The sequence below is a fragment of the Zootermopsis nevadensis genome, unplaced genomic scaffold, assembly GCF_977971745.1.
Source record: "Zootermopsis nevadensis isolate Lab colony 2312 unplaced genomic scaffold, Znev_1.0 Znev_ptg000021l, whole genome shotgun sequence".
Taxonomy (NCBI): domain Eukaryota; kingdom Metazoa; phylum Arthropoda; class Insecta; order Blattodea; family Termopsidae; genus Zootermopsis; species Zootermopsis nevadensis.
The window spans coordinates 6014400-6039140 of NW_028259153.1; the positions used below are offsets into that span (position 1 = coordinate 6014400).

The following is a 24741-nucleotide window of genomic DNA, read 5'->3' on the forward strand; positions in this document are numbered from 1 at the left end:
ATGTTTAGTTTCGCATTACTGAGATGTTCTTCGTGGAAGAACATCTCAAAGAGGTCGGAAGGATTTTGCACACGCAACTTCTTTGTGGACAAGTTCAAGGTCTGTAGTACAGAACCGTCAGTTCAGGTAAGTTCTCTACGACGACTCCGTTTGCAGTGAGGCTTGCTGGGAGAACCCAGATTCAAGAAAGGTTCAAAGACGGAATTATCGAGCTGTCTCAGTCAAGCTTCCTCAATCCCTTGACAATTGTAATTATGGAGGGAAAGTCAAGTCTCCGAGAATTTGCCTGTTCGCGCTGTTCAAGAACTTATTTTTCCGAGGTAAATAACAAGTGCACGTTACTACAGTGACCTTAAGAGACGCATAAATCATGAATGAGGATACGCAATTGCAGATCTTGATCACAGGGATTAAAATATTTACACTTTCTCATTACAGTGGAAAAAGAAACTGGGCATCGCAATGGCGGAGGTGGCCCAGTTTTTGAACATCTGGGGGCAAGGGAAGACCATCAACAAGATGAGGGGGATGAAAGAAGACCATACCTCGACAGTAATTAACCTGACATTCTTGGTGGCCATCGCCGTCATTCTCTTGGTAAGTGACACGAAGGCTTAGGTTTCTGTGTTCATTGCTCACACGACCATTCTCTTCCTGTAGTAGTAAGCAACATACATTCCACATTCGGAAGAGACATTTCTATTTACTGGGGGTGGCCCATCCAAGAAGAACCCCAAAACGCACGTTTTAACGGAGCCTTTTATTCGTAATTGCACTTAAAGAGCCCGGTCGCTTCCAGGTCCAATCTTCTGCGACCTTAAGACAGTTTCAGAGGCTTTTTATATTCCAATACATTTTAATAAGGAATTTCTTTACACAGAGCTGGAGGGAGGCAAGGCCACTGCCTGGAGTGTGTTATTTCAACGCAAATATGAAGGCTATCATGTTTCAGGAATAAATGTTTTTCTAGAAAGTGGGAACCTAGTAAAAGGGTTCGCAGCGGAGACTTGGAATTGATTGGAGAAATAGAAGACTAATCGAAAACCTGTACATGCAGCAACAGGTAGAGAGTATGGAATGGAAATCAACATTGAAAAATCAAAGGTAATGAGGATAGCACCGAGAGCAGAACCATTGAACGTTGTAATTGGAAACCAACAGATGGAGAATGTGGGGCACGACGGATGCTCTATGGACCAAGGAGGTAAAGGCAAGGATAGCCATGGCCAAAGCAGCTTTCGTCAAGAAGAGGATACTTCTCACTAGCAAGTTGGGCTTGGAGATGAAGAAGAAACTAGTGAAGTGTTACGTATGGAGCAGAGACTTGGACACTCAGGAAGAAGGAACAGAAATACCTGGGGAGTTTTGAAATGCGGTGTTGGAGAAGAATAGCGAAGATCAGGTGGACGGATCGAGTGACCAACGAAGAAGTATTGAGGAAAGTCAACGAGCAAAGAAACATTCTGCAGGCGATTAAACGAAGGAAAGCTAACTGGCTGGGACATATCATCGAAGGCCAGGTTGAATGAAAGAGAGGACTAGGAAGAAGATTGATACAGCTAATCGACGACAGAAGATGAAGTTTCTGGAGTTAAAGCGAGAAGCTGAGAATAGGGAAGACAGGAGAACTCTTTTTGGGCAGGATAATGGACCTGTCGTCAACACTAAATAATAATACAAACAGTAGCAATAATATAAGAGCTATTAATTACATCTGCATTTAAAGTGTTTAAACGTCCAGTTTGAGCATAATTTCGATTCACTCGCGTAACTTAAATCAACATTTCATTTCAGATGTGACGGGTATCGCTTTGTTGTAAGTTACGAAATGTAATCAGACTCGCCTTTGTTTTTATTTTCTGATTTTTTCTGTTTTGTTCCGTGCCTCAGATTGTTCGGGGCTACATCTGGGGATGCCATACCTGCAAATGGGTGTGGATCCTGGAATGTTGCTGCGAGCTAGATACATTCGAGTACTGGGTCGACTGCACCTTTTATGCAGTCGTAATTGCTGGGGGAGCCTTAGGCATCACCCAGCACAGCAACAAGATCCCGGACCCAGCGTAGCCGACTTGTTCCCCGGTAAGATCGAGTCTTGAGCCATTCAGGGCTCAAGAGTGCGATGACTAAGCCACGTCTTCACCGCCGTCAGAACCTCAAATGCCACCAATAAATCTGATTTATGGAATTGTACACTTTATTTTCGTAAATCGTGATTTTCCGGGGGGTGGCCCATGCAAGAGGAACCCCAAAACGCACGTTTTAACGGAGCCTCGTATTCGAAATTGCACTTAAAGAGCCCGGTCGCTTCCGGGTCCAATCTTCTGCGACTTTAAGACAGTTTCACAGGTTTTTTATATTCCAATACATTTTACGCTAAAAATGGTTCATCGCTAGATACAAGCCGTAACAGCTACTATGGAGTCCTCAGACACATTTCCGGACGAGATGCGCTTTGTATCAGGATCCATACGACGAAGGCAAGGAACAGAGGAAGTATGTCGGCCCACGTTTGGCATATTCACTGTAGGAGACACATTTGTCACCGCGCTTATATGAGTTACATCTTACAGACGCCGACTCAGGCCACCCCCCTAATGTAAGCACCATTAAGGAAGCCTTCTTAACAAGTCAGTGTTTTAACTGTATATTTATGAGCATATAATTGTTTCTTTATATATATAATCATTCTTAATTATTAATGAGTAGTATGTGGTCCTGTGGGTGCACTCCCTGCTGGTGGAAGTGCACTAATAAAACACAGGAAATGCCATTTATTCCTACTAAGTCCGATGCATGCATATCCACGTCATGGCTCCTGGGCAACGGGTACATTCTGTGTACACGGCTAAGTCATGAAAGGGCTAAAAAGCGAGTTCCCGACGCTTTAAAATGGGGACCTACTAGCTAAGGGAGACAACCCCGACAGAAAACATCGGTCCTCCAGGATGGCTGGGGGTTGGCGTAGGGCTAACAACCCGACCTGTAAAATTTCTTGTTACGGAAACAGCAAAAAAAGACAGCCGGATAGATTCAGTGTTGACGACTTTTGGAATGAAAAGGACCACGAAAATAGGTTTTTGGAACGTGAGAACTTTGAGAGAAACCAGCAGATTAAAGCAGGTTACAAAGGAGATGCTGAAATACAGATTGGATATCCTTGGGGTTAGTGAAGTGAGATGGCCAGACTTTGGAGAAATGCAAACACAAGATGGGCTGACATTCTTGTACTCAGGACCTACTGCAGAAGATGCAGAACATAGGAACGGAGTTGGTCTCTTGTTGACAAAAGGAGCAAAAAGAAGCCTTATGGAATGGCAACCCTTATCAGACAGGTTAATGACGGCACGCTTTAAGACAAACATCCGAAATGTCACAAACATCCAGTGCTATGCTCCTACAGAAACTTCAGACGTTGAACTAAAAGAAGAGTTCTATCAATCCCTAAATGACACTGTCAGGAAAACCTGCAAAAAGGATGTTTTGATTGTTATGAGAGATCTGAATGCAAAAGTTGGGGACAGAAATGAAGGCATGGAGCAGGTAATGGGAGTTCATGGCATTGGGGAAATGAATCAAAATGGAGACATGTTTGCAAACTTTTGTGCCAGCCATGATTCGGTGATTGGAGGTACAATATTCCCTCATAAGAATTGCCATAAGATCACTTGGGTATCTCCGGATCACAAAACAGAAAACCAAATTGATCAAATAGCACTGAGTAAAAAATTTAGAAGATCATTGATGGATGTGAGGAATAAACGCGGAGCTGATATCAGCAGTGACCACCATCTTGTTGTTGCAGACTTCCGATTAAAAATCATGGCTACAGGTAGAAGGTTTGAACAACGGAACCGACGATATGATGTGAAACAACTTAGGACATCAGCAAAAAAAGAAGAATTTCACTTAGAGCTAAAAAACCGCTATGAAGCATTACAAGAAGTAGAGGAAACCGATATTGAAAGTACATGGACTCAGGTTAAGGATATCTACTGCAGCGTGAGTGAACATGTCTTGGGCTTCAAAAATTATTTGAAGGAAGATTGGATGTCTGAAAATACATGGAAGTTAATAGGTGATAGAAAGGAGCTCAAAGCACAACTAAATATGAGCAAAACACGGCAACAAAAAGCCCGGATCCAAACTGAATACACAATTACTGACCGCCTAGTAAAGAGAAGTGTGAGAACTGATAAGAGAATGTGGGTGGATGAACAGGCCCAGAGAGCTGAGACGGCTGCAGAAAGGGGAGATGCCAAAGAACTCTATAGTATAACCAAGATGTTAGCTAGGAAAGGCTTCAGCAAGAATAGACCTGTGAGAAGTAAGGATGGTCAACTATTGACAACAGAAGAAGATCAACTCAAGAGATGGAAGGAACATTTCTCTGAAGTCCTAAACGGAGATCGACATGACGGAGGGGTGACGCGAGAAAATGTGGTAGAAACTGATTGTAAAATCGGTATAAATGTACCACAAAAAAAGGCTGAAATCAAAGTAGCCCTCAAACAGATAAATAATGGAAAGGCTCCAGGAATGGATAATATTACACCTGAGGTGTTTAAAGTAGACATCGACACCACTGTGAATCTACTTCACCCACTGCTTGAGAAGATATGGACAGAAGAGGAACTACCAGAGGACTGGAAACAGGGCCTGATTGTCAAGTTACCAAAGAAAGGGGATATAACCAATTGTAATAATTGGCGGGGCATAACTCTCATGTCAGTACCGAGTAAAGTGCTCTCAAGAATAATCCTAAACCGAATTAAAGAATCCGTGGAAGAAAAATTAAGGAAAGAGCAGGCAGGGTTCAGAAAACATCGAAGTTGTCTCGATCTTATCAACACACTCCGCATAATACTAGAGCAGAGTGCAGAATGGAGGAGTACTCTCTACCTTACGTTTATCGATTTTGAGAAAGCGTTTGATTCGGTCAATAGGAGAGTGATGTGGAATACTGTGGAAGAACATGGAATACCATCAAAGATTACCAATATCATGAAAGAGATGTATGAAGCATATGAATGCAGAGTCTTGCACAATGGAAAACTCACTGAACCTATCCAAACAAATGCTGGGGTGAGGCAGGGATGTATCTTGTCACCTACCTTATTCTTGCTGGTTTTGGATAGAGTAATGAAGAAAGTTGTTGAAGGTGGCAGAAGAGGTATTCAATGGGGAATACATGATAGGCTCGAAGACCTCGATTATGCAGATGATATCTGTCTGCTCTCGCAAAGTTTTCAGGATATGGACACAAAGCTAGCAAGATTGCAAAAGGAAGCAGAGATTGCAGGGTTAAAGATCAACATCCAAAAGACAAAGGAGATGAGAATTCCATCTGAAAATGAGACAAAACTAACAGCGCTTGGAGAATAAGTGGAACAAGTTGACTCCTTTGTATATCTAGGCCGTATGGTCGGGAAAGATGGAGGGGCAGAAGAGGATGTAAAGAAGGCAAATGGAGCCTTCGTTCAACTGTATCCCGTTTGGCGAAACAAGAACATCTCGAGACGAACCAAGCTTAGACTGTTCAATAGCAATGTGAAGTCAGTTCTCCTCTATAGCTGTGAAACATGGAAGGTTACAAAAGCTATTATTAATCGGTTACAAGTCTTCACCAACCGGTGTTTGCGGCAAATTATAAATGTGAGGTGGCTGGATATAATATCAAATGATGTCCTGTGGGAGATAACAAATCAACCACCGATTGACGAGCAAATTAAGGAAAGAAAGTGGAGGTGGATTGGCCACACATTGCGCAAGCAACCTGGACCAGTTGAAAAGACAGCACTGGACTGGAATCCGCAGGGAACACGGAGACCGGGCCGTCCGAGGTAGACATGGAAGAGAACGGTGGAAGAAGAGGCTATGGAAGCTGGTAAAACTTGGAGTGAAATGAAACGCTTGGCTGTCAACAGAACTAGATGGAAGGTCTTTACTGCTGCCCTATGCTCCACTAGGAGTAACAGGAAATAACTAATTAAACTAACTAATGACATCTGAGTGCATCGTAACCCTATTTGACTGAAATGTACTCATCAAATTATACGAAACCGAACTGACATAATATTATCACAATAATTATTTAAGTATCTCCTCAAGTGCATTTAAAATTATTTTCATGAAACTACGACAATAACTTTACAATGGGACCACTGAATTTTTAGACTAGATCATAAGAATGACAATCAACAGTTAATTTGATTCCCAAACGTTTGCCAGAATTTTGAAGACAAACTTCTAGAAACTTTGCAAAACTCATTCATTATTAATATGTAATATGATTCAGATCAGCTTGAATATTCATGTCGGCGAAAAAATACAACTCTCGGAAAAATCAAAATGTCTACCACTTTCGCAACTAATTATTTATTCATATTAATGAGTACTCGGTACAGTTCCTATAGACCATGCGGGTTACAAAGCCACTGGTCAGCAGTAATTTTGTGTACGTGCTCAAAAGTCGGCAAACAAATTTAATATTTTGGAAAAGTTCTTCATTTCTGAATGACTTGAATATTTAATATTTCTGCATCGCAAAAAGACCGCCATAATGGCTACCAACTTCGCACGTAATTTTCCATGTTGGAATGAATATCGTGAATAATGATTTTGCAATTCTTGACCGAGCAACGTGAAATCAAAGTCGAAGTTATTTCAAATCACGAAACTGTTTCGACGTTTTTAGCGAACACTTATTCATTGTTTCACACGACCTAATTTTTATACACCACGAGCTACTTTTTATCCAACTATACAAACTAAAGTGAAGTAGCTTTTGGACGAGTCCGAGAACATTTAATTTGTCTCTATTAATACGAAATCACAATTAATTTTACGTAAACTATTTAATAAAACTTATGAACACTAGTTGCTTATTCTACAATACCAGATTCGTACGATGTAGGCCAAGACAGATTGCAGGCAGGCTCACGTCTTACCCTTACGAAGCCTAATGGCCCTCTGATTTTGCTACGCGATTAAACAAATGAAGAGCGATTTCGCCCGTAAGATGTCACCCCACCTGACATCCTGTGACGGTTCAAGCTAAATCTAACAAACGAACGGCATTTGATGATCAAATCAACGCAGTACGTACAGACGTCACTAAATATATTTAGTACGCCTATTATTTGGGTTTTAAAGTTCGACACACAAAATTATATAAATTTTAACCTGGGGTAAGTGACGTCACAACCAGACAAGCAAATGACGCGCCACGGTTCTTACGTTATGTCACTCTGTATCCCTCCGCTGTTACTAACCGAGAACCCAATGTTTCATGCTTTTCAGCACAAAAGCATTCGTCCAAAACGCAAAATGTAGGCGTTTGTGACACTGCATAAATGCCATTGACCAAATTTCGGGTCGTAAATAATCCAAACACAAGAGAATTATTGAACATACATTAACTTGGAAACATCCAAGTTTCCCAGTTAAAATCTGAGGGCCCACAAACTTGAGTCATCGTAGGTTTAGCTTCATGAAATTCTGTAGCCATTATTCAGTCTTTGTATAAATGTATTTAAATACATTAGGACTGCTTTAGTCACGTTTTCAGCTCTAGATTTGTCTGCGAAACAAACTGTAGAACAGAATGCTTCTTGACAATGTAATAGTCGCTGGGCTGTTCAAGAACTCTGACTTCTGGAAAAGTATTCTAGACTTCCGTGGTTTGCCCCAGTAGATCACAGCTCATGGAGCATTATATTTGTTATTGAAGCTGAGAACCAAGCAACGAAGCTCAGGGTAAGGTCAGGCAGCGACGCGCGGCTTGGGAACTGGGCGCTGTGGAATGGGGTTCGTACTCGGCCGGTTACCGGTTTGAATCCAAGCCTGTATGCTCTGCTGTTGTACTTAGTTACTGTGTTTTAAGCGGAAAATCTGGATAATAAAGACAGGTGGATGGACTTTCGGACAGGTGGATAAATAGAGATCTGCTCTGCCATAATCTTAAGCTCAGAGGGATTCGAACCATTTATTACATGAATAACCATCCCCTCATACTAAAAAAGTAAAGATCGAAACAGGAGTGTCATATGGAATGTTATTTCAACGACAATTAACATGAAACACCCTGTTTCAGCTCAACCTTCTTTTAAATTTGGGGTGGAGGGTGTGGAGTCGCATAGGGTGTGTCACCAAGCAAGCTACCACAGCTGTAATTTTAGTAGGTTGACTGTGACAAGAAATTCAGGAAAGCTAGAATTGTTGAAATAACACGCGCGTTGCATTTGGCACTCATGGTCAGTTGCATCGTAACTCAGTAAAGTCCCAAAATTTAAAAAGTTTGCTTGCCGCATTTGAAAGTTAAACAGTGAACGAAAGTTCTGACAGCGTACAGAAGTAAAACGCCTGTCGTCATAACCGGTTCTTTTTAAATTCCATATTGGATGCATGACAAATACGCATGTCTTTTGAAAATCTGCCACGAGTACGTAATAAAATAACTCCACCCCACAAAGCTTTCTTGTACCCAATCGGTAATAGTCGCCACAAACGTCTAATTAGATCACGTGGCTAATAAAATACGCTCGGTACGGAATGATTTTCTGGATATGGACACTTGTTCTCGAGTCTTGGCTCTGTCTTCTTCTTTTTATTTATAAGTTTCATTTTTACGTCTCGGCCTCTTAAAGCCGGGTCCACACTGACGCGCACTGCCATAACATAACAACGGAACGCGAAAATGTGGACCCAGGTTTGTGCCCGAAATATTCAACACAGTAATGCCAATGAAATTGACCATGTTTCGCACCCATACAAATCAACAGGCAAGATTATTGGTTTTTATACTTTAATTTTAAGGTTCTTAGAAATTTGACGGGAGACCAAAATATTTTGAACTGAGAAGTAGCAAGCATTTCCCGAATTTAATCTCCTAATAAATTCCTCGTTGAATCGTTATTGTTTTTCCCAAGTATTTGAATTTTGTCACACTTTCAAATTATTTATGAGCCACCTTAATGTCTGTCGCGTACATCGCGGCGTCCGCTACGACGTGGCTGGTCGAATACTGCGTCCCATCCCGGAGAGTGACGTATCTGGTGGGATATTTCGGGTTTTTGATGGGTTGTCTCAGGGATTATTCATTAGCTTTGCGAATCGGTAGGCATGGCCTCGAGTCTCATTCAGTGTCACGGTCAGTTCATAACCTGCGTGATCGTTGATCTACAAATGTTGATCCCGCGTCTCGCAGTCCAATCCTTCATGCTTCATGCTTGAGATGGCTCCCTCGCCTCTTCCGGGTCTCCCACTGGGGCTTTATTCTCATGGCCGTGTTTCCGTCGGTCTCTCGACTCGCAGTTGTTGACATGGGATCGTATCGCTCGGTTCATCCGTGGCTTCAGAGTCCTGTCCTGTCCTGGGTGTGACGCGAACTGACTGCTGCGACGCGAGGCTATGACGTCATTTACTAACCCATGCGGCATTACCAGCTGATCGGAGCAATGACTTCCCGGTCGCCGATGTAGTAAGCCATCTTTGTCAAGGTAAAACTGACCTTTGTCAAAGCTATTTCTACAGACGCTGACGAAAACTGTCGCTCTGCTGCTTTAGACATGTGTCTTCCCGACTCAAGGGGTCGTTTTCCAGGGTCGCGATGTGTCGACTTAGGGCGTCTACATGCTGGATAGACTTTCCTGGGCGGAATTCTGCTGTGAAATCAAACTCCGCTAATCTGAGAGACCATCTCATTAACCTGGAGTTGGTGTCTGAGAATTTATTTAGATAAAGCCTGATGGTCAGATCGGGCTACGAACTTATGACCATACAGATGGCTTCGGAAGTGACGTGTGGCCCGCACTAGAGCTAAAAGTTCTAATTCAATAGAGCTCTATATCTGTTCGTGTTCGTTTAACTGGTATCACATCTCTCTTGTGAAATGTTTTGGCATTTCTTACCCAAAGACTTCAACCTGTGAAAATAAAAAGGTCTCGACATCAGGAGGCAACATTCTTACATTACAATTAGGACTGTCTGTCCTATAGAAGGTTCACATCTCTCTTGTGAAATACTCTGGCATTTTGTAACCAAAGCACTTCAACCTGTGAAAATAAAAAGCCACGATATCAGGTGACAACATATTTACATCACAATTAGCAATGTCTGGCATACGAAAGTTTCACATCTCTCTTGAGAAATACTTTGGCATTTCTTACCCAAAGACTTCAACCTGTGAAAATAAAAAGGTCTCGACATCAGGAGGCAACATTCTTACATTACAATTAGGACTGTCTGTCCTATAGAAGGTTCACATCTCTCTTGTGAAATACTTTGGCATTTTGCAACCAAAGCACTTAAACCTGTGAAAATAAAAAGCCTCGATATCAGATGACAACATATTTACATTACAATTAGCAATGTCCGGCATAGGAAAGTTTCACATCTCTCTTGTGAAATGCTTTGGCATTTCTTATCCAAACACTTCAGCCTGTGAAAATACAAAGCCTCGATTACGGTGACAACATATTTACATTACAATTAGGACTGTCTGTCCTATAGAAGTTTCACATCTCTCTTGTGAAATCTTTGGCATTTTATAACGATAGCATTTCAACCTGTGAAAATAAAACTCCTCGATATCAGATGACAACATATTTACATTACAATTAGGACTGTCTGTCCTATAGAAGGTTCACATCTCTCTTGTAATATACTTTGGCATTTCTTACCCAAAGACTTCAACCTGTGTAAATAAAATGTTCTCGACATCAGATGGAAACATTCTCACATTACAATTAGGACTGTTTGTCCTATAGAAGGTTCTCATCTCTCTTGTGAAGGACCACAATTAAGAGGAATATACAGCAACATTTAGAAGTATTTACATTCACACCATCACCAGTGCATCAGCAGTACCACTACAACAAATCATCATTTTTTGGCAGCAGTTCCAATAAGCAGGTGTTTAACAGTGCCTTGGCTATTAAAATATTCTCAGTATTTTTATAGTTGCTACTAACAACAGATTCACTATCACTGCCACACATATTTGCAGCTAGAAAGTGCAAATAATATATTAATGACTCTCATAACTTAACTTTGGTTTAATGTTGTTAACACAATTTTTCATGCATCTATCACATACATGTAGAAATGACTGCACATGTGTATAGAGTTAGTGCAAAATCATCCTACTTACGTCAGACAATTGACAATGACCAACATAACTAGTACAATAAATCAGTAACTGTCACATATCTTTATGGAATCATTACATTTTGCAGTACCACTAATGCATATTGCATAGTATTTTTTCTTTTGTGTATGGTCGTTAACACAAGTTCAAAAATAACAGTTTCTCACCTTCAGCGGCTGTAAACTGTCCAGCTGATTCTTTGCAAGTTTTGTCTGGAGCTGAAGTTTTTCATTCTGAACATTTCTCAGTGCAATTTTCAAGTATTTGATCTCCTGCATCAGAAGTGGCTAGTCACGAACCATTGCAGGCAAGCTTCGTGTTGATGGCTACTGCACTGGACTAGGAGAACTCATTGATAAAATAGGAACATTACTGCAGTGAATTATTCAGAGAATATAAATACACAATAACTAGTATTAGATATGTCATCAGCTATTGTCAATCTACAGACACCTGCATTTTAGACTCACAAACAAATAGAGACAAATCATTAAAATAAATATCAGCACCAATATGAATTAAGAAAAAAATAACCAACAACCACATCATAACATTCTAATGAAGTCAGGATATTTATTTATTTGTAGTTTATTTAATGATGCTTTTTCCAGTAGCTGAGACTGTAGTGTCAAATGAGAGGAAGATAGCGAATTGGAATGGATGTGGAAGGAAGCAGTTGTAGCCTTATTTAAGGAGCTATTCTGGCATTTGCCTGGAAGGACTGAGGAAAACCACGAAAAAAACCAGTCATGATGGAAAGTCTCTCCGGCAGAGATTTGAACCCAGAACCTCCTTAATACAAAGCAGGAGTGGTAAACACTCGATCGCGACGTTCGGTGTGAGGATATATATATATATACACACACACAATCATACAGTAGGGAGTCAATTGACCTGCTGTTTTTGAAATACCCTCTTTTAAAGCTTTCTTTGAGTAGTTCTTTAGTTTCTCCTTTAATTCTCCTCTTTCTGTTTCCAGTGCGTCAACATCAACCTGCAAGTGATCCACAGTTCCTTCAATTCCTTCTCCGTCTGCTTCAAAAGCTCCTGTGCATCATCCAGTTTCCGCTGATACCACAAATAAATAAAACTTGTCATGTATCTGAGTCAGCAAAGTACACTCTCAATGAGAGATTCAAAAGTTCAATGACACTGAAATTCTTCTTTTGTAAGAGGCTGTAACTGTGCTTGTGGCTTCTTTTGTTCAGTGTTCACTTTTGTCAGTTCTTGCTACATGTTCACTGTAAAAATGGGTGACACATTAAGAACATTGGTTCAGGAGATTCAAAAAAAAGGTATGAATAATATACAACATAACTAACTAACTAACTAGATGGCTTACCGAACCTGAAGGTTCATCACCGAATTAACCAAAACCCTCCACCGGACCCTGTCCTGGGTCAACAAAATCCAGTTTCCTTCAACTCCTACCTCCCATAGATTATCCTCCCACCTACATCTAGGTCTCCCCAGCGGTCTCTTCCCCTCAGGCTTCCCAACATACAACATAGATAACAATAATCAAACCTCTAATCTTGCCTCCTAACAATTTTTTTATTTCTCAAACTCAAGAACTGTTTAAAAGGATACCATATACACTAAATTCAAGACATTAAACAGCAGCACTCAAAATGATCTTCAAAAACTCTTTACTGTTTGGTTAGCACCAATGGTAGAACTGTATGGATTTAATAGGAGAATATTCTGAGGGGATAAACCAGTAGAATATTCTTATTCTACCTGCACTTCTACTTTTTATTATGTTACTTTTAGAACTTGTGGAATGTTTCACAGAAGAAACAAAGGAAACAAGACGTTAAAAAAATTATCACAGTCTACTTAGATTTTGGCACAATTACATGTAAATGTTATGTAAAAGTGAATATGGCCCAGACAAAACTTTTGTTTGAGAACCACTTTTCTAAACATATAATATACAGAAATAAAACACTTTGGGAAAAATGTGATACCAGTTTTCACTTTCCACAGAAATAATTAATGATACTTCTTCAGAGTCTAAATGGGTTAGGACAAAATGTTTCCATACAAATTCTGTGTAAACATCTTGTCTTTATCTATAAGCAGTTACAGTCCACAGAAAGCAGTTTTCCTAGTAGCAACCAAATAAGAGCTAGTACAAATGCTTATGTATAAAATAAGGTTTTTTCCCTCATTTAGAATGTATGACAAAATGTTTACATCATCAGCAATACAAAGCACTGAATCTTTTCAGACTGCACAGTGTCACTATCAATTGTGTAAGCAGACAATCTATTCTTTAGTGTGTCCTTCCTGTATGACAAAGTAGCATTCTGTTGCTGGAAGTGGTTCGAATGTAAAACAGGAAGATGTAAGAAGGGTCACGCCAGAGTAAGTGACAAACGTTTTGTTTGAATTTTGTAAAACATGAGTGAACATGGGAAGAAAAGAGATCTACAGCAACACAAGTATATAAATCATCAAAACAGATTATAATTCGAGGATGACGAACCTCAACAAACAAACCAACAACCTTGAAGAAGTACGCCAGAATAAACAATAATTAGGAACAAACTGCATTTAGATTTAAAACTACAAAATTAATATTTTATTTTCTGTGTATCTGTGTTTTTACGAGGAAGTAATCTTGCGTCTCTCTTGTTATGACACCTGTACCCAGTAATGGGCAAAAACAAATACAATATACACATAATGACAAAGTCTTGACTTGAAAGTAAACTGTTCAACAGCATGGCCTCTGACAACTGCAATACGACCAATCTTTTCTATGGGCAGAACTTGTCCCTCACTTGTGATAACAAGATTTCTGCCTTCCACAACAACCGTGAAATCAGCAACAACACAAGTACTGCATCATGGTCTCCTACAAAACAACACTCCACATAAATCTACTTGAACAGACGTACTCCTGTTATGAAAGAACGAAGCATTGCCTGTACGAGAGGCTCACAATTTAGGAAACGAGAGACAATGAGGATGTAACTAAGTGCAACACGCACATACCTCCCCTGCTCGTGAATGCTTCAGGCATATTTGCCGCTAGATACTGCACGTGTTGATTTGACTGCTGAACATCAAGGCATCGAAGCTCCAAGTCAATTGCCTTTGTACGGGCTTTACTTTCAGTAAACATTTTCTAAAGGAACAAAACTATTATTACTGGTACATCACACCTCAGCTAATACTGTTATGGCAATAAAATTATAATTATCATAAATTAATATACACTGAATTTTGGTGGAGAATCCTCCTGGAAGACCCAGGAAAAGGTAAGAGGATGGAACTGTCTGACTTTTACTTTATTTAATGACAGTGGTTTAATTGCAAAGATTATTTAGTGTACTGAATAAAATTGGAATACAATAGCAAATGATATCCTTTTTTCAGGTACTGTATTGGCATTCACCCAGAGACACTGAGGAAAATTCAGTCAAATTTAACCAACCTTCTTCCTCAGGATAATATTAAAATAATCTCAATGAAATGAATGAATTGAACTGGATCAGGATCATGTCCAATGACAGGTTTTGGCATTACAGGTGTTCAACCTTCAAATTCTGTTACCAGATAGTTAATCCTCCAGCAAATAACATGTGTTGACATATAACTCAGCATGGTATATATTGCATTACTACCATCTGTTTAAATCTACCATGGCACCTAAACACTCTCTCACATATAAGACACTGCTGCACTCTGTCTTGAACCATTCCAATTAGATCATACTTTTTCATTCTCCCTAACAATATTAGGTGAAGCCCACAAACTGTGACATACTAAACGCCTAAAAGAAACAGTTCACATTTTCTTTCTAAAACATAGGAAAACACATGCCTTAAAATCTAGGATCTCTGGAAGAGCAGAAACAGGTTTTGCGGATTCCCTCTCCAACCGTTGCTGCAGCTCCTGACTCTGCTGGACCAGTTCACAGAACTTGGCAATGGTAATTTCTCGGTCTGCCAGTGTTTCTAAAGCTGCTTCCTTTTCTCGCTGTGTCTGGAATATATAATTGTGTAATTCTCTTAAACACCGGCAGTAGCATCAATATTTTCAGAATAACCACAGTAATACTAATATTTTATTTTCTGTAACTTTTATCATTTATTACTTGGTCTTAAAATGTCAATCTACAAATTTTTTCAAGTGTGAAAGAAAACTGAATATGATTTCTGCATAAATGTGCATACATACACATAATTTTACAACAGTACATGTGCTGAGAAATACTGAACTATATTTCAGTGTAAAACCATGTAGAAAAGACTAAGAAACACTGCAGTAACTCGCCCATAAATTTCTTCTCATTTGTCATGGACAACCAAACAAGCCCTCCCCATAAAGGTGGAAGTTATCCATATGAATCATACCTCCCTAGTAGCAAAATTAGCAAGATCCACTTTCAGTTCTCGGCTACCTTCTTGGAGCTGTTGATTCATGTCTTGCAAGGCCTCTAAATCTGCTACGGCTTCTTCCAAATCCTTCACACGTTCTTCAAGGGTAAGTTTGGAGTCTGCCAATTGTTGAACCATTTCCTCTGCCCCCCAGAGCTGCATCAACCTAAGTTAGACCTGTTCTCTAAATATCTTTCCTACGCTTATGAAATATAATCCCTTAATTTAAGGAAATAACACAAATTACAGTGCTTGAAAATGAAGTATCCATAATTTAGGATATTACACAATGAGGAAATATGTGACTTAAACAGCAAACAAGACACACTAGCAGCACCTTAGTAAGAGTGCACCTGAACTGCATACCTGCTCCTGCAAATCAGAAATTTGGTTATCCATTTCTTCTACTCTTGAGCTCAGTTTCTCTTTAGTGCGAGCAAGCTCGGCAATCTCAGACTTCCTTAGATCCAGATCCTTCTGCAGTTTTTGAAACTCGTGCTTCTCGTGAGCAGACAGGTCCCGCATTCTGTAACAACATACATGCAAAGGAATAATTAGTAACTGCTGGGATACCAATTTGTCTCTGAAACTGAATATTATGAGCATAAAAACATCAAGTGGTGCATCACTTGGTGCAGGTCAGAACTGATGTATTATCCAGAAAGTGTCACAATTATTTCAATGTTATAAAACGTTAATTAGAGCTAGAATGAAACGAGGAGATCAGAGAGTAAAAGCGTGTTACACAATAACAGTGTGGCATTGTAAGATTATTTTCACGAAGAACTGTCTTGTGTTGTGATGCTAAGATTAGTGTGGGTTTGATAATATAATTAATTAACAATAAATACTTTTGTTTGCTCAGACAGCTCCGTCAATAAAGGGATTAGCTATGGGCTGGTGACAGGTGACTACACAATGCATGACCTACACTTAAATTCCTTTCACAAACTATTAATTATTTATTTCATAATGAATAATAAATCTGCAATGGACTGAGAATGCATCATACAATCACGCCGACGGAAGAACACAAGATAACCACAGCAACTGCGCCATTTTCTCATACGCAGGGACGGCAACGTCTGAAAAACAGCGAACACATCCCGCCACCGCAGGAGCACGAGGGATATTCAATGATCGTTATGTGCGCACCCTGACGAACTTTCCTGTCATCTACCGACATCAGCACTGAGGTAGATGTCCGTCCGCGAACACTCCACTGCACCACCGAACGAAATGCTACCTGAAATACCACTCCACAGATTGTAAACTCATAAGTAGCAACGAGGGTGCTGAAGAGTACTTCCGTGACTGCCAGACTACGGACATATGAAGGCCAAAAAGCTCCTACCAACTTCACCTATAAGAAACCAACTACCAAACATATACATAACCTAAAAATCTTCGAATAATTTATGAAAGCAACGCCGCGAAAGGACAGCTAGGTTCGGAAACTACAGAAAATAAAATTTGCAAGAAGCACTATGAAACAAATAACCCACATTTCGCCACTAGATCGCATACATGCTGGCGCACATTTACCACATAGCCATAGTCACCGGATTGTACTGCACGAGCATCTATAACACACCGAGTGACTAAGTCTTCATCACCGAACAGATTGTTGGTGGGCGCTAGCAATTACATGCCTACAAGTTACCCCCAACATCTGTGTAAACACCTCAAGTCGACCCACCACACTTGCTAAATGAGTGAAACTGCAGAGCCCCCCTATCTGCTGCGGAACAAATGCAGAATGACTGAAGTTTTGAAGTTCTTCCTGTGCCATTAGCTTGAACTGAGAATATGAAATGGAATGAAGCTGATAAAAGGCAAAACCATATTCTTTCCAGGAAGAGGAATCACATCTTTGGTGACAAGCTGCGGCCAAAGCCAAGAGTACCTGCAACTTACAGCCTTTCACACATGACAAACTCTCTGATTCCAAGATGTTGGTCACCACACTATGAAGCATTAACACCCAGCAGTCTGTGTCAGCACCCACTTCAAAACGCAAAAATGCAGAAGATGATTAATGTTTCCTTCGAACGATATCTTGGAATCTGGAGCAGGGTTTTCCTGTCTGAGTGATAACTTGAGCTGCAAATCGTGTTGCAAGCGAAGATGCAAATGCAAGGCTTCCATTTGTATTTTGATAATGTGTCTTTTTAAGCATTGAAACTGTGTCCGAACACATCAACTGCATGGCTTTTATAAGCGACGTGAACAGGAGGTTTTTAGTTCGACTTCCTGAAAAACGCGACTCTCTCTGCTAAGTCCCAATTCCTTTCTGTTTCAGGGGTGTGAAATAGCCATTTCTCGCACCGATGCATTTCCACTGATTAACATGAAAGTGCTGGCAGATCATTCCAGGAATCCGACAAACTCAAGTCCACGTCGTTAATTCTTGAAAGGAACTTTGATTTGTATTGATTCTTAATTCAAGGGTCTGTCACATGTAGTTTACACGTGCTAACAAACATACTCTGTACATTTAACATGAAAAAGTGTACATTCAGATTCCAGTTTACGTTTTGTTTTTTTACAAAGACATTGCATAAATTGTTTTTGTTCAATTTATCCTAGTTTCATTTAAATATAAGCAACACAAAGCAGTCAGTGTTGGAAAAATGTACTCGCTACTTAACACTCAGCTAGAACCAGGGCCGCCTTCGACGTTGCAATGTGCACAGCGATGGCTTAGGCGCCCTGGAAGTAGAAATGCAACGCAAAAATACAAGACTGACAAGAATAAATAAAGAAGACGTCGTTAAATACGTAGAGTGGAGAATGAGAGTCCATCCCCACCCATGGATCTCATCTTGGGTGAACAGATCAAAGCAAAGCTTGTAGAAGTGGGCAGAATTTCTTGTGTGTGGTACAGGTACAAGAACAGGGTGGGGTTGAGCCTTTTTACTACACGTTCACGGCTGGCTTCATGCACGTATCTGGACGCCGTTTAAAATGGACAGTGCATTAAACTAAAAAGTAATGAATGATTCTTCTCCCGGCCATGTTTGAATTTCTGTTCGTTGTTGATGTACGTCACATGCTTGAAGCAACTTTTTTGATTCACTGTTGAGTTTTGATGTGACTGACCATGAGTGCTTTCAGTAATCACACTAATGCGTGTTAATTAATTGTAATGTTTTTACTGCTCAATTTGTTCGACCAGATTTATGTGGCAAAACAAAAGTGCAAAAGAAATCAAGCACAAATATTCCGCCTGGAAAAGTTTTCTCCTTGCTACCACTATATCCAAAGACTGGACATGAGACTAAGAAAACCTCTTATTTAAGGTTTAACAGGATTCATACCCTGTGAGTAAAGCAAACTAAGCATGATGCTACCCACTCATCTCCATCCAGTTTCAATGTTAACAATAAATGCAGCTTTAAGGCATGGTACTTTGGCACAGGGGCAACTTTACCAAACAATTTTTGTTACCATTATCATTCAACTGTCATAAGTCTAATACCACATGGCAACTTAGTGAGTGCACTTGTCAGAGAGACATAAACAGTGCAAATAGCAAAGCCTGAGGATGTTAATTGAATTTACAGCATCGCCCACCTACTTGTCCGATTTGCGATTTCTTACCTCACTAAAGTATCTCGCAGTCTGATATTCTGCAGTTAAAGTTGTTTCATATGTTGACACTCTGGATTCAACAGTTCTTCAATCCTTTCTCGTGTTGCTTCTAGTTCCAATGGCTCTGCCTGCGAGAAAGTTTACAGTCACATTAACAACACAAATAAACCTACGTAGTTTAATTCAGGTTGTCATAGAATTATGTCCAATTTATTGTACCTTTCAAATACCACACACACTACAATTCAGAAGTTTTCAATTAAAAGAGGGACTGTTTTACATATCAAATACACAAAATATCTAAATGCATAAACAACTTTCTGAGTGTCATAATTTGTGAAAACCTTCAACTGAGATGTTCAATCACGTTTATAATTATTGGAACACGCACGAAAATGAACCATTTTCAGTAAATTGCATATTTAGTTACTGCATCTAATAAAGCTTCTAGCAGACAAATCAGGATTGAGTAGAAATTATGCCCAGGCAGTGGACTCATCACTGCTGTATACACACCTGGGTGGTGGTGATATTGGCGGTGGGTAAGACGAGTGGTGGCCGTTAATTAATTAAACTATGCTTCTAATAATATGATTATATATTTTACACGAATAATTCAAATGATTCTACACAATAATTACTGATTATCCCAATATACACATATAAACCCTACAACCATAATATAATATATGACTAACCTGTACTTAACCTATGACTTACTCAACCAGAACCAGTTCCTAAACTGATACTCTGTAACAATTTCCAGCAGTATTTTACTAGCTCTGATTGACTTTAATAACTTTTAGTGACGTTTCAGTGAACAGAATTACAGACAATACTCACATACGATGACCACAGTGCACAGCATGCATGTTAGTGTTGGCTTTCCTGCTGCTCGTCTTGAAGAATACCGTTTGAAATTCGCCTTCTTTTATGCTCATAAAAGTAGTACAACTGGCAGTGTGAAATCCGAATATTGTCCTCCGATTGGTGGATGGTTTGAATGACTTATACTTTCGCCGGTGATTACCTCATGTTTAATTAAGCATAGTGTGTGACAGTGCGTGATTTCGTAGGTCAATCTTGCGTCAGTGCTATCTATCTATCTTAACACCACAATGTCCGTCCTGTTGGTTGTCATGCTGAATTACCCAGTATACGATTCATACAAGAAGTCAAAGTCATATTGCCGAAATTTAAGGTGTGGGACCATGTGGGTCTCCAAATACAACAAACAATTCCCCCATTCAACTGATGCATTTCTTGTAAAGAACATGTAAAAGGTAGTCCAGTAATATAAATTTGTTCTACTTGCCTAAGTCACATATTTTATAAAGACCAAGTGCAATTTGCTGAAGGGAAGCCTTTACTAAGTCCTGCAGAGTTTCCATCACTTTTGCTGCATGGAGACAGCATTGCTGTGGCATAGCCGTAACATCATGTGAGAAGCCAAGTCGAGTTACTGACCCTTCCTGTGGAATGCGAAGCCGAATCTGCTTCCGCTGCTGCTGTATCACATCCACAGAAGTAACCGGGTACTGGCTTAGAGAACCCATGTCTTCGGATTCCTGACCAGCAACACAAATCCAAGACAGACTGCACCTTCACAAGAAATGTAATGTTAACACCTTCAACACGTGTCAAAAGCATAAGGCAGATTCATAGTTTCAGCTGAAAATTTCCTGTGGCAAATGGCATAGTTTCTCAACTCTTTTCACAATACTGACTCTCATATTGTTTTAACTTGAGAGACTGCGTAATATCAGATGAGATGGTAAGAAATACTTTTGCTGGATGGAAAGGGGGGGAAGTATGCAATGTCTTACACACTCATTTGGAAGCGTTTCTTACACACTATGACACAAATGTGTGTCAGTCCTTAATGAAATATCCTGCATCTCATGTACATGAATATATAAATAGTATTATAGCCTCACATAATAATTTACATTGGAAAAAGTAGCACTAATTCTTGATTACTTCAAATTAATAGTTTAAAACAAGTGAAAGATGTTGAAATCTGTTGCAGTATTAATCTTTTCTGGAAAATGCTGCCTAACATTTGTATGAACCAAATAGTCCAGAGGTATAGTAGTTATTTTCGTGAAAGTTTCGCTCTAAAACTTGGACATGTCTTCTATTCTAGTGCATCTCATAGTCTGCAAAGTATAGCAACTTATCCATTTCCCATGATCTACAACTTTTCTGGTGAGTTAACAGCACTGCGTAACAATGAGTTTCGCCGTATTCATTTACAGGAGGGAACAATACCTGTATTAAGGTCTTGATCACAGCAGCACCTGTCGCACGCTGATGACAAGGCCCTTCCACTATCTCCCAGGAGACAGGTTTGGTTCATTTTAGTCTCAGTACTGGATAAACAGTGTTGAAATAGGCAACACAGAGTTCCAAAGCCTCAGCTGTGACATTTTCATCAAGCTGTGAACAAAATAATGAATAAATTAACATTAAAATATTCCAAGTTACACAATGGTATACATTATTATTAGTTTAGCACAAAAATAGCAATCATAAGTTGCTTTAGTTTTGTCATTTGTGTCATCAGACTTCAGTGTAACCTGTAACTACTGAACAACTGATTTAAAAGAATTTGTTACCTAATTGATTTTCAATATCTTCATGGATACTTTTACCATGGTCTAGAAGTTAGCTTTATTACTCACAGGGTTCTGGGTTTTCTTCCATTTGTAAACACTAACCTCAAAAATAAAAAACAATCCTCCAACTACCCCAACAGATAAAATTCTTTAATCAGCAATCTTATATTTTTCAATCCTGTCAGTAGTTAAATACCATAAAATAAGTACCTGGTCCTTCCTCAGGAGCTCAACAAACGTGTCAACAGCTTTCTCCTGTACTGCCATTTCAGGATATGCTGCCCCAACTTTCAGGAGTGTGTCTGGTGAACACGAATTCAGTCCATACAGGAACTGATGTAATGTGGCCTAGAATACACATGTAACATAGAGGACATACTTCAAAGGACTGAATTATATCATTATCATCATCACTGTTGAATTGTATTGATAAATGCGTGTTTATGTAATTTATATAAAAACACTGAAATGAACACTACATCTATGTCATAATGAACTGCTTAATTGATGAAACAGAATCCTTACAAATACCTTGCACATCTCTTATATAGCATTTTTACATGACTGGATGCTCATCATAAGAGAATATGATTTGGATAACACAAAGGAGAATATACAAGATAAAGCGGTAAGCCTGGCAACATCATTCACAGGAGCTGCCAACATCACCACCGCCATGAAAACTTTAAATCACGCAAGGAAATAATTAATTGTCATGATGAATAGAGTAAATCCATCTTTTATTTAGTTTAATATTTTTCATGTTGGTTGTCATTTCATTAACCATTGCACAATATATTGGATACATTAATATAATTTATCAGTCAATATTAGTTTAATTCAAATACTAATTTGCTCTTGTAAGTGCCATAAAATTCAGAGTGCAAGTTTTATTCAGCATTGCATGGTATTTGGATAAATATGTTAAGCTGTGAAGTTGTTAAATTCTGTGTAAACATCTTGTCTTTATCTATAAGCAGTTACAGTCCACAGAGAGCAGTATTCCTAGTAGCAACCAAATAAGAGCTAGTACAAATGCTTATGTATAAAATAAGGTTTTTTCCCTCATTTAGAATGTATGACAAAATTTTTACATCATCAGCAATACAAAGCACTGAATCTTTTCAGACTGCATAGTCTCACTATCAATTGTGTGAGCAGACAATCTATTCTTTAGTGCGTACTTGCTGTATGACAAAGTAGCATTCTGTTGCTGGAAGTGGTTCAAATGTAAAACAGGACGATGTCAGAAGGGTCACATCAGAGTAAGTGATAAAAGTTTTGTTTAATTTTGTAAAACATGAGTGAACATGGGAAGAAAAGAGATCTACAGCAACACAAGTATCTAAATCATCAAAACAGATTATAATTCGAGGATGACGAACCTCAACAAACAAACCAACAACCTTGAAGAAGTAGGGCAGAATAAACAATAAATAGGAACAAACTGCATTTAGATTTAAAACTACAAAATCAATATTTTATTCTCTGTGTATCTGTGTTTTTACGAGGGAAGTAATCTTGCGTCTTTCTTGTTATCACACCTGTACCCAGTAATGGACAAAAACAAATACAATATACGCATAACGACAAAGTCTTGACTTGAAAGTAAACTGTTCAACAGCATGGCCCCTGACAACTGCAATACGACCAATCTTTTCAATAGGCAGAACTTGTCCCTCACTTGTGATAACAAGATTTCTGCCTTTCACAACAACCGTGAAATCAGCAACAACACAAGTACTGCATCATGATCTCCTACAAAACAACACTCCACATAAATCTACTTGAACAGACGTACTCCTGTTATGAAAGAACGAAGCATTGCCTGTACGAGAGGCTCACAATTTAGGAAACGAGAGACAATGAGGATGTAACTAAGTGTAACACGCACATACCTCCCCTGCTCGTGAATGCTTCAGGCATATTTGCCGCTAGATACTGCTCCACAGATTGTAATCACATAAGCAGCAACGGGGTTTGAATTTTAATTCCGTGATTGCTATTAGTGACATCTTCCCTCTTATTAATATCAGGAACTAAATACAAATGAAGTTATTCAAAAAGCTCTCCTGCCATCTACCGACCTCAGCACTGAAGTACGTGTCCGTCCGCGCACACTCCACTGCAACCACCGAACGAAATGCTGCCTGAAATACCACTCCATAGATTGTAAACTCATAAGCAGCAACGGGGTTGTTGAAGAGTACTTCCGTGACTGCCATTTGTGACATCTTCCCTCTTATTAATGTCAGGAACTACAGACATATGAAGGCCAAAAAGCTCCTACCAACTTCATCTATAAGAAACCAACTAACAAACATATTCATAACCTAAAAATCTTCGAATAATTTATGAAAGCGACGCCGGGAGAGGACAGCTAGGATCGGAAAATATAGCACAATTAAATTAGCACGAAGCACTATGAAACAAATAACCCACATTTCGCCACTAGATCGCCTACATCCTGGCACACATTCCCATCTTTATCACAGCCTCCATTGTGAACATTTTCCTTTCACTTTCATGTTCAAAGCCTTCTTTGGGATTTGTCTATTATTCATTCTTAATAAACCATTGCCCATACCATCTAATTCCGTTCTTTTGTTAGTTTCTCTTCCATGGCATTTGACTTAGATTATCTTTCATTTTTCATTTTATATCCTATCTCTTTTAGTTTTTCAGTCTATTCTTCTTAAAAATCGCATCTCTGCTGTCATTAACATAGTAGTTCAAGAGTTTACTATTTAACAAAAGAATTATGATCCTTAAATGCCAATTAATTTGGATTGAAACTCTTTAATTTTCATATTTGCACTTTGTGGATATTTTAAATTTATAAAGTATTTCCATAAAATATTTTTTATCTAAGTGTCAGACTGTATCTTGTCGTCCAAACACCAAACTAACACAATGCGAATACCAGTAGCACCTTCTGCAGCCAGAGTCAGTTTCTATTTTACTATAATAATCCATGGCGAAACAGCCC

The 24741-nt window shown here is 39.3% G+C and overlaps 1 protein-coding gene and 1 long non-coding RNA gene across 13 annotated transcripts; one reads left to right on the plus strand and one right to left on the minus strand.

Annotated features, from left to right (window-relative positions):
* The first annotated feature begins 10131 nt into the window (after positions 1-10131).
* LOC147873103 (uncharacterized) lies at positions 10132-13116 on the plus strand. Its single transcript, XR_015536258.1, has 2 exons — positions 10132-10914; positions 11761-13116. It is a non-coding gene; the product is annotated as an uncharacterized LOC147873103 (long non-coding RNA).
* Positions 11515-23788, minus strand: LOC147873104 (dynactin subunit 1-like). Of its 12 annotated transcripts, none has more exons than XM_087353148.1 (8): positions 23651-23788; positions 21963-22100; positions 21406-21573; positions 20446-20736; positions 19144-19258; positions 15907-16066; positions 14984-15145; positions 12878-14285 (listed from the first exon to the last, which is right to left on the minus strand). In XM_087353148.1, the coding sequence occupies exons 6-8, from the start codon at positions 16063-16065 to the stop codon at positions 14103-14105; spliced, it is 504 nt and encodes a 167-aa protein (XP_087209274.1). In that variant the 5' UTR covers position 16066; positions 19144-19258; positions 20446-20736; positions 21406-21573; positions 21963-22100; positions 23651-23788; the 3' UTR covers positions 12878-14102. The 12 variants fall into 12 exon arrangements, with proteins under 12 accessions (XP_087209282.1, XP_087209270.1, XP_087209274.1 ...); XM_087353147.1 differs by lacking the exon at positions 23651-23788 and adding an exon at positions 23437-23636; XM_087353149.1 differs by lacking the exon at positions 23651-23788 and adding an exon at positions 23554-23610.
* Positions 23789-24741: the final 953 nt, after the last annotated feature.

What these genes read in the sequence shown, in the direction of transcription:
- LOC147873104 (XM_087353144.1), bottom strand. Translation starts at nt 15,702, where the DNA reads ATGCAGCTCTGGGGGGCAGAGGAAATGGTTCAACAATTGGCAGACTCC. An exon ending in CTAATTTTGCTACTAGGGAG is followed by an intron (nt 15,146 to 15,516) that starts GTATGATTCATA and finishes TATATATTCCAG; the next exon opens with ACACAGCGAGAAAAGGAAGC. An exon ending in CAGAGATCCTAGATTTTAAG is followed by an intron (nt 14,286 to 14,983) that starts GCATGTGTTTTC and finishes TTGTTCCTTTAG; the next exon opens with AAAATGTTTACTGAAAGTAA.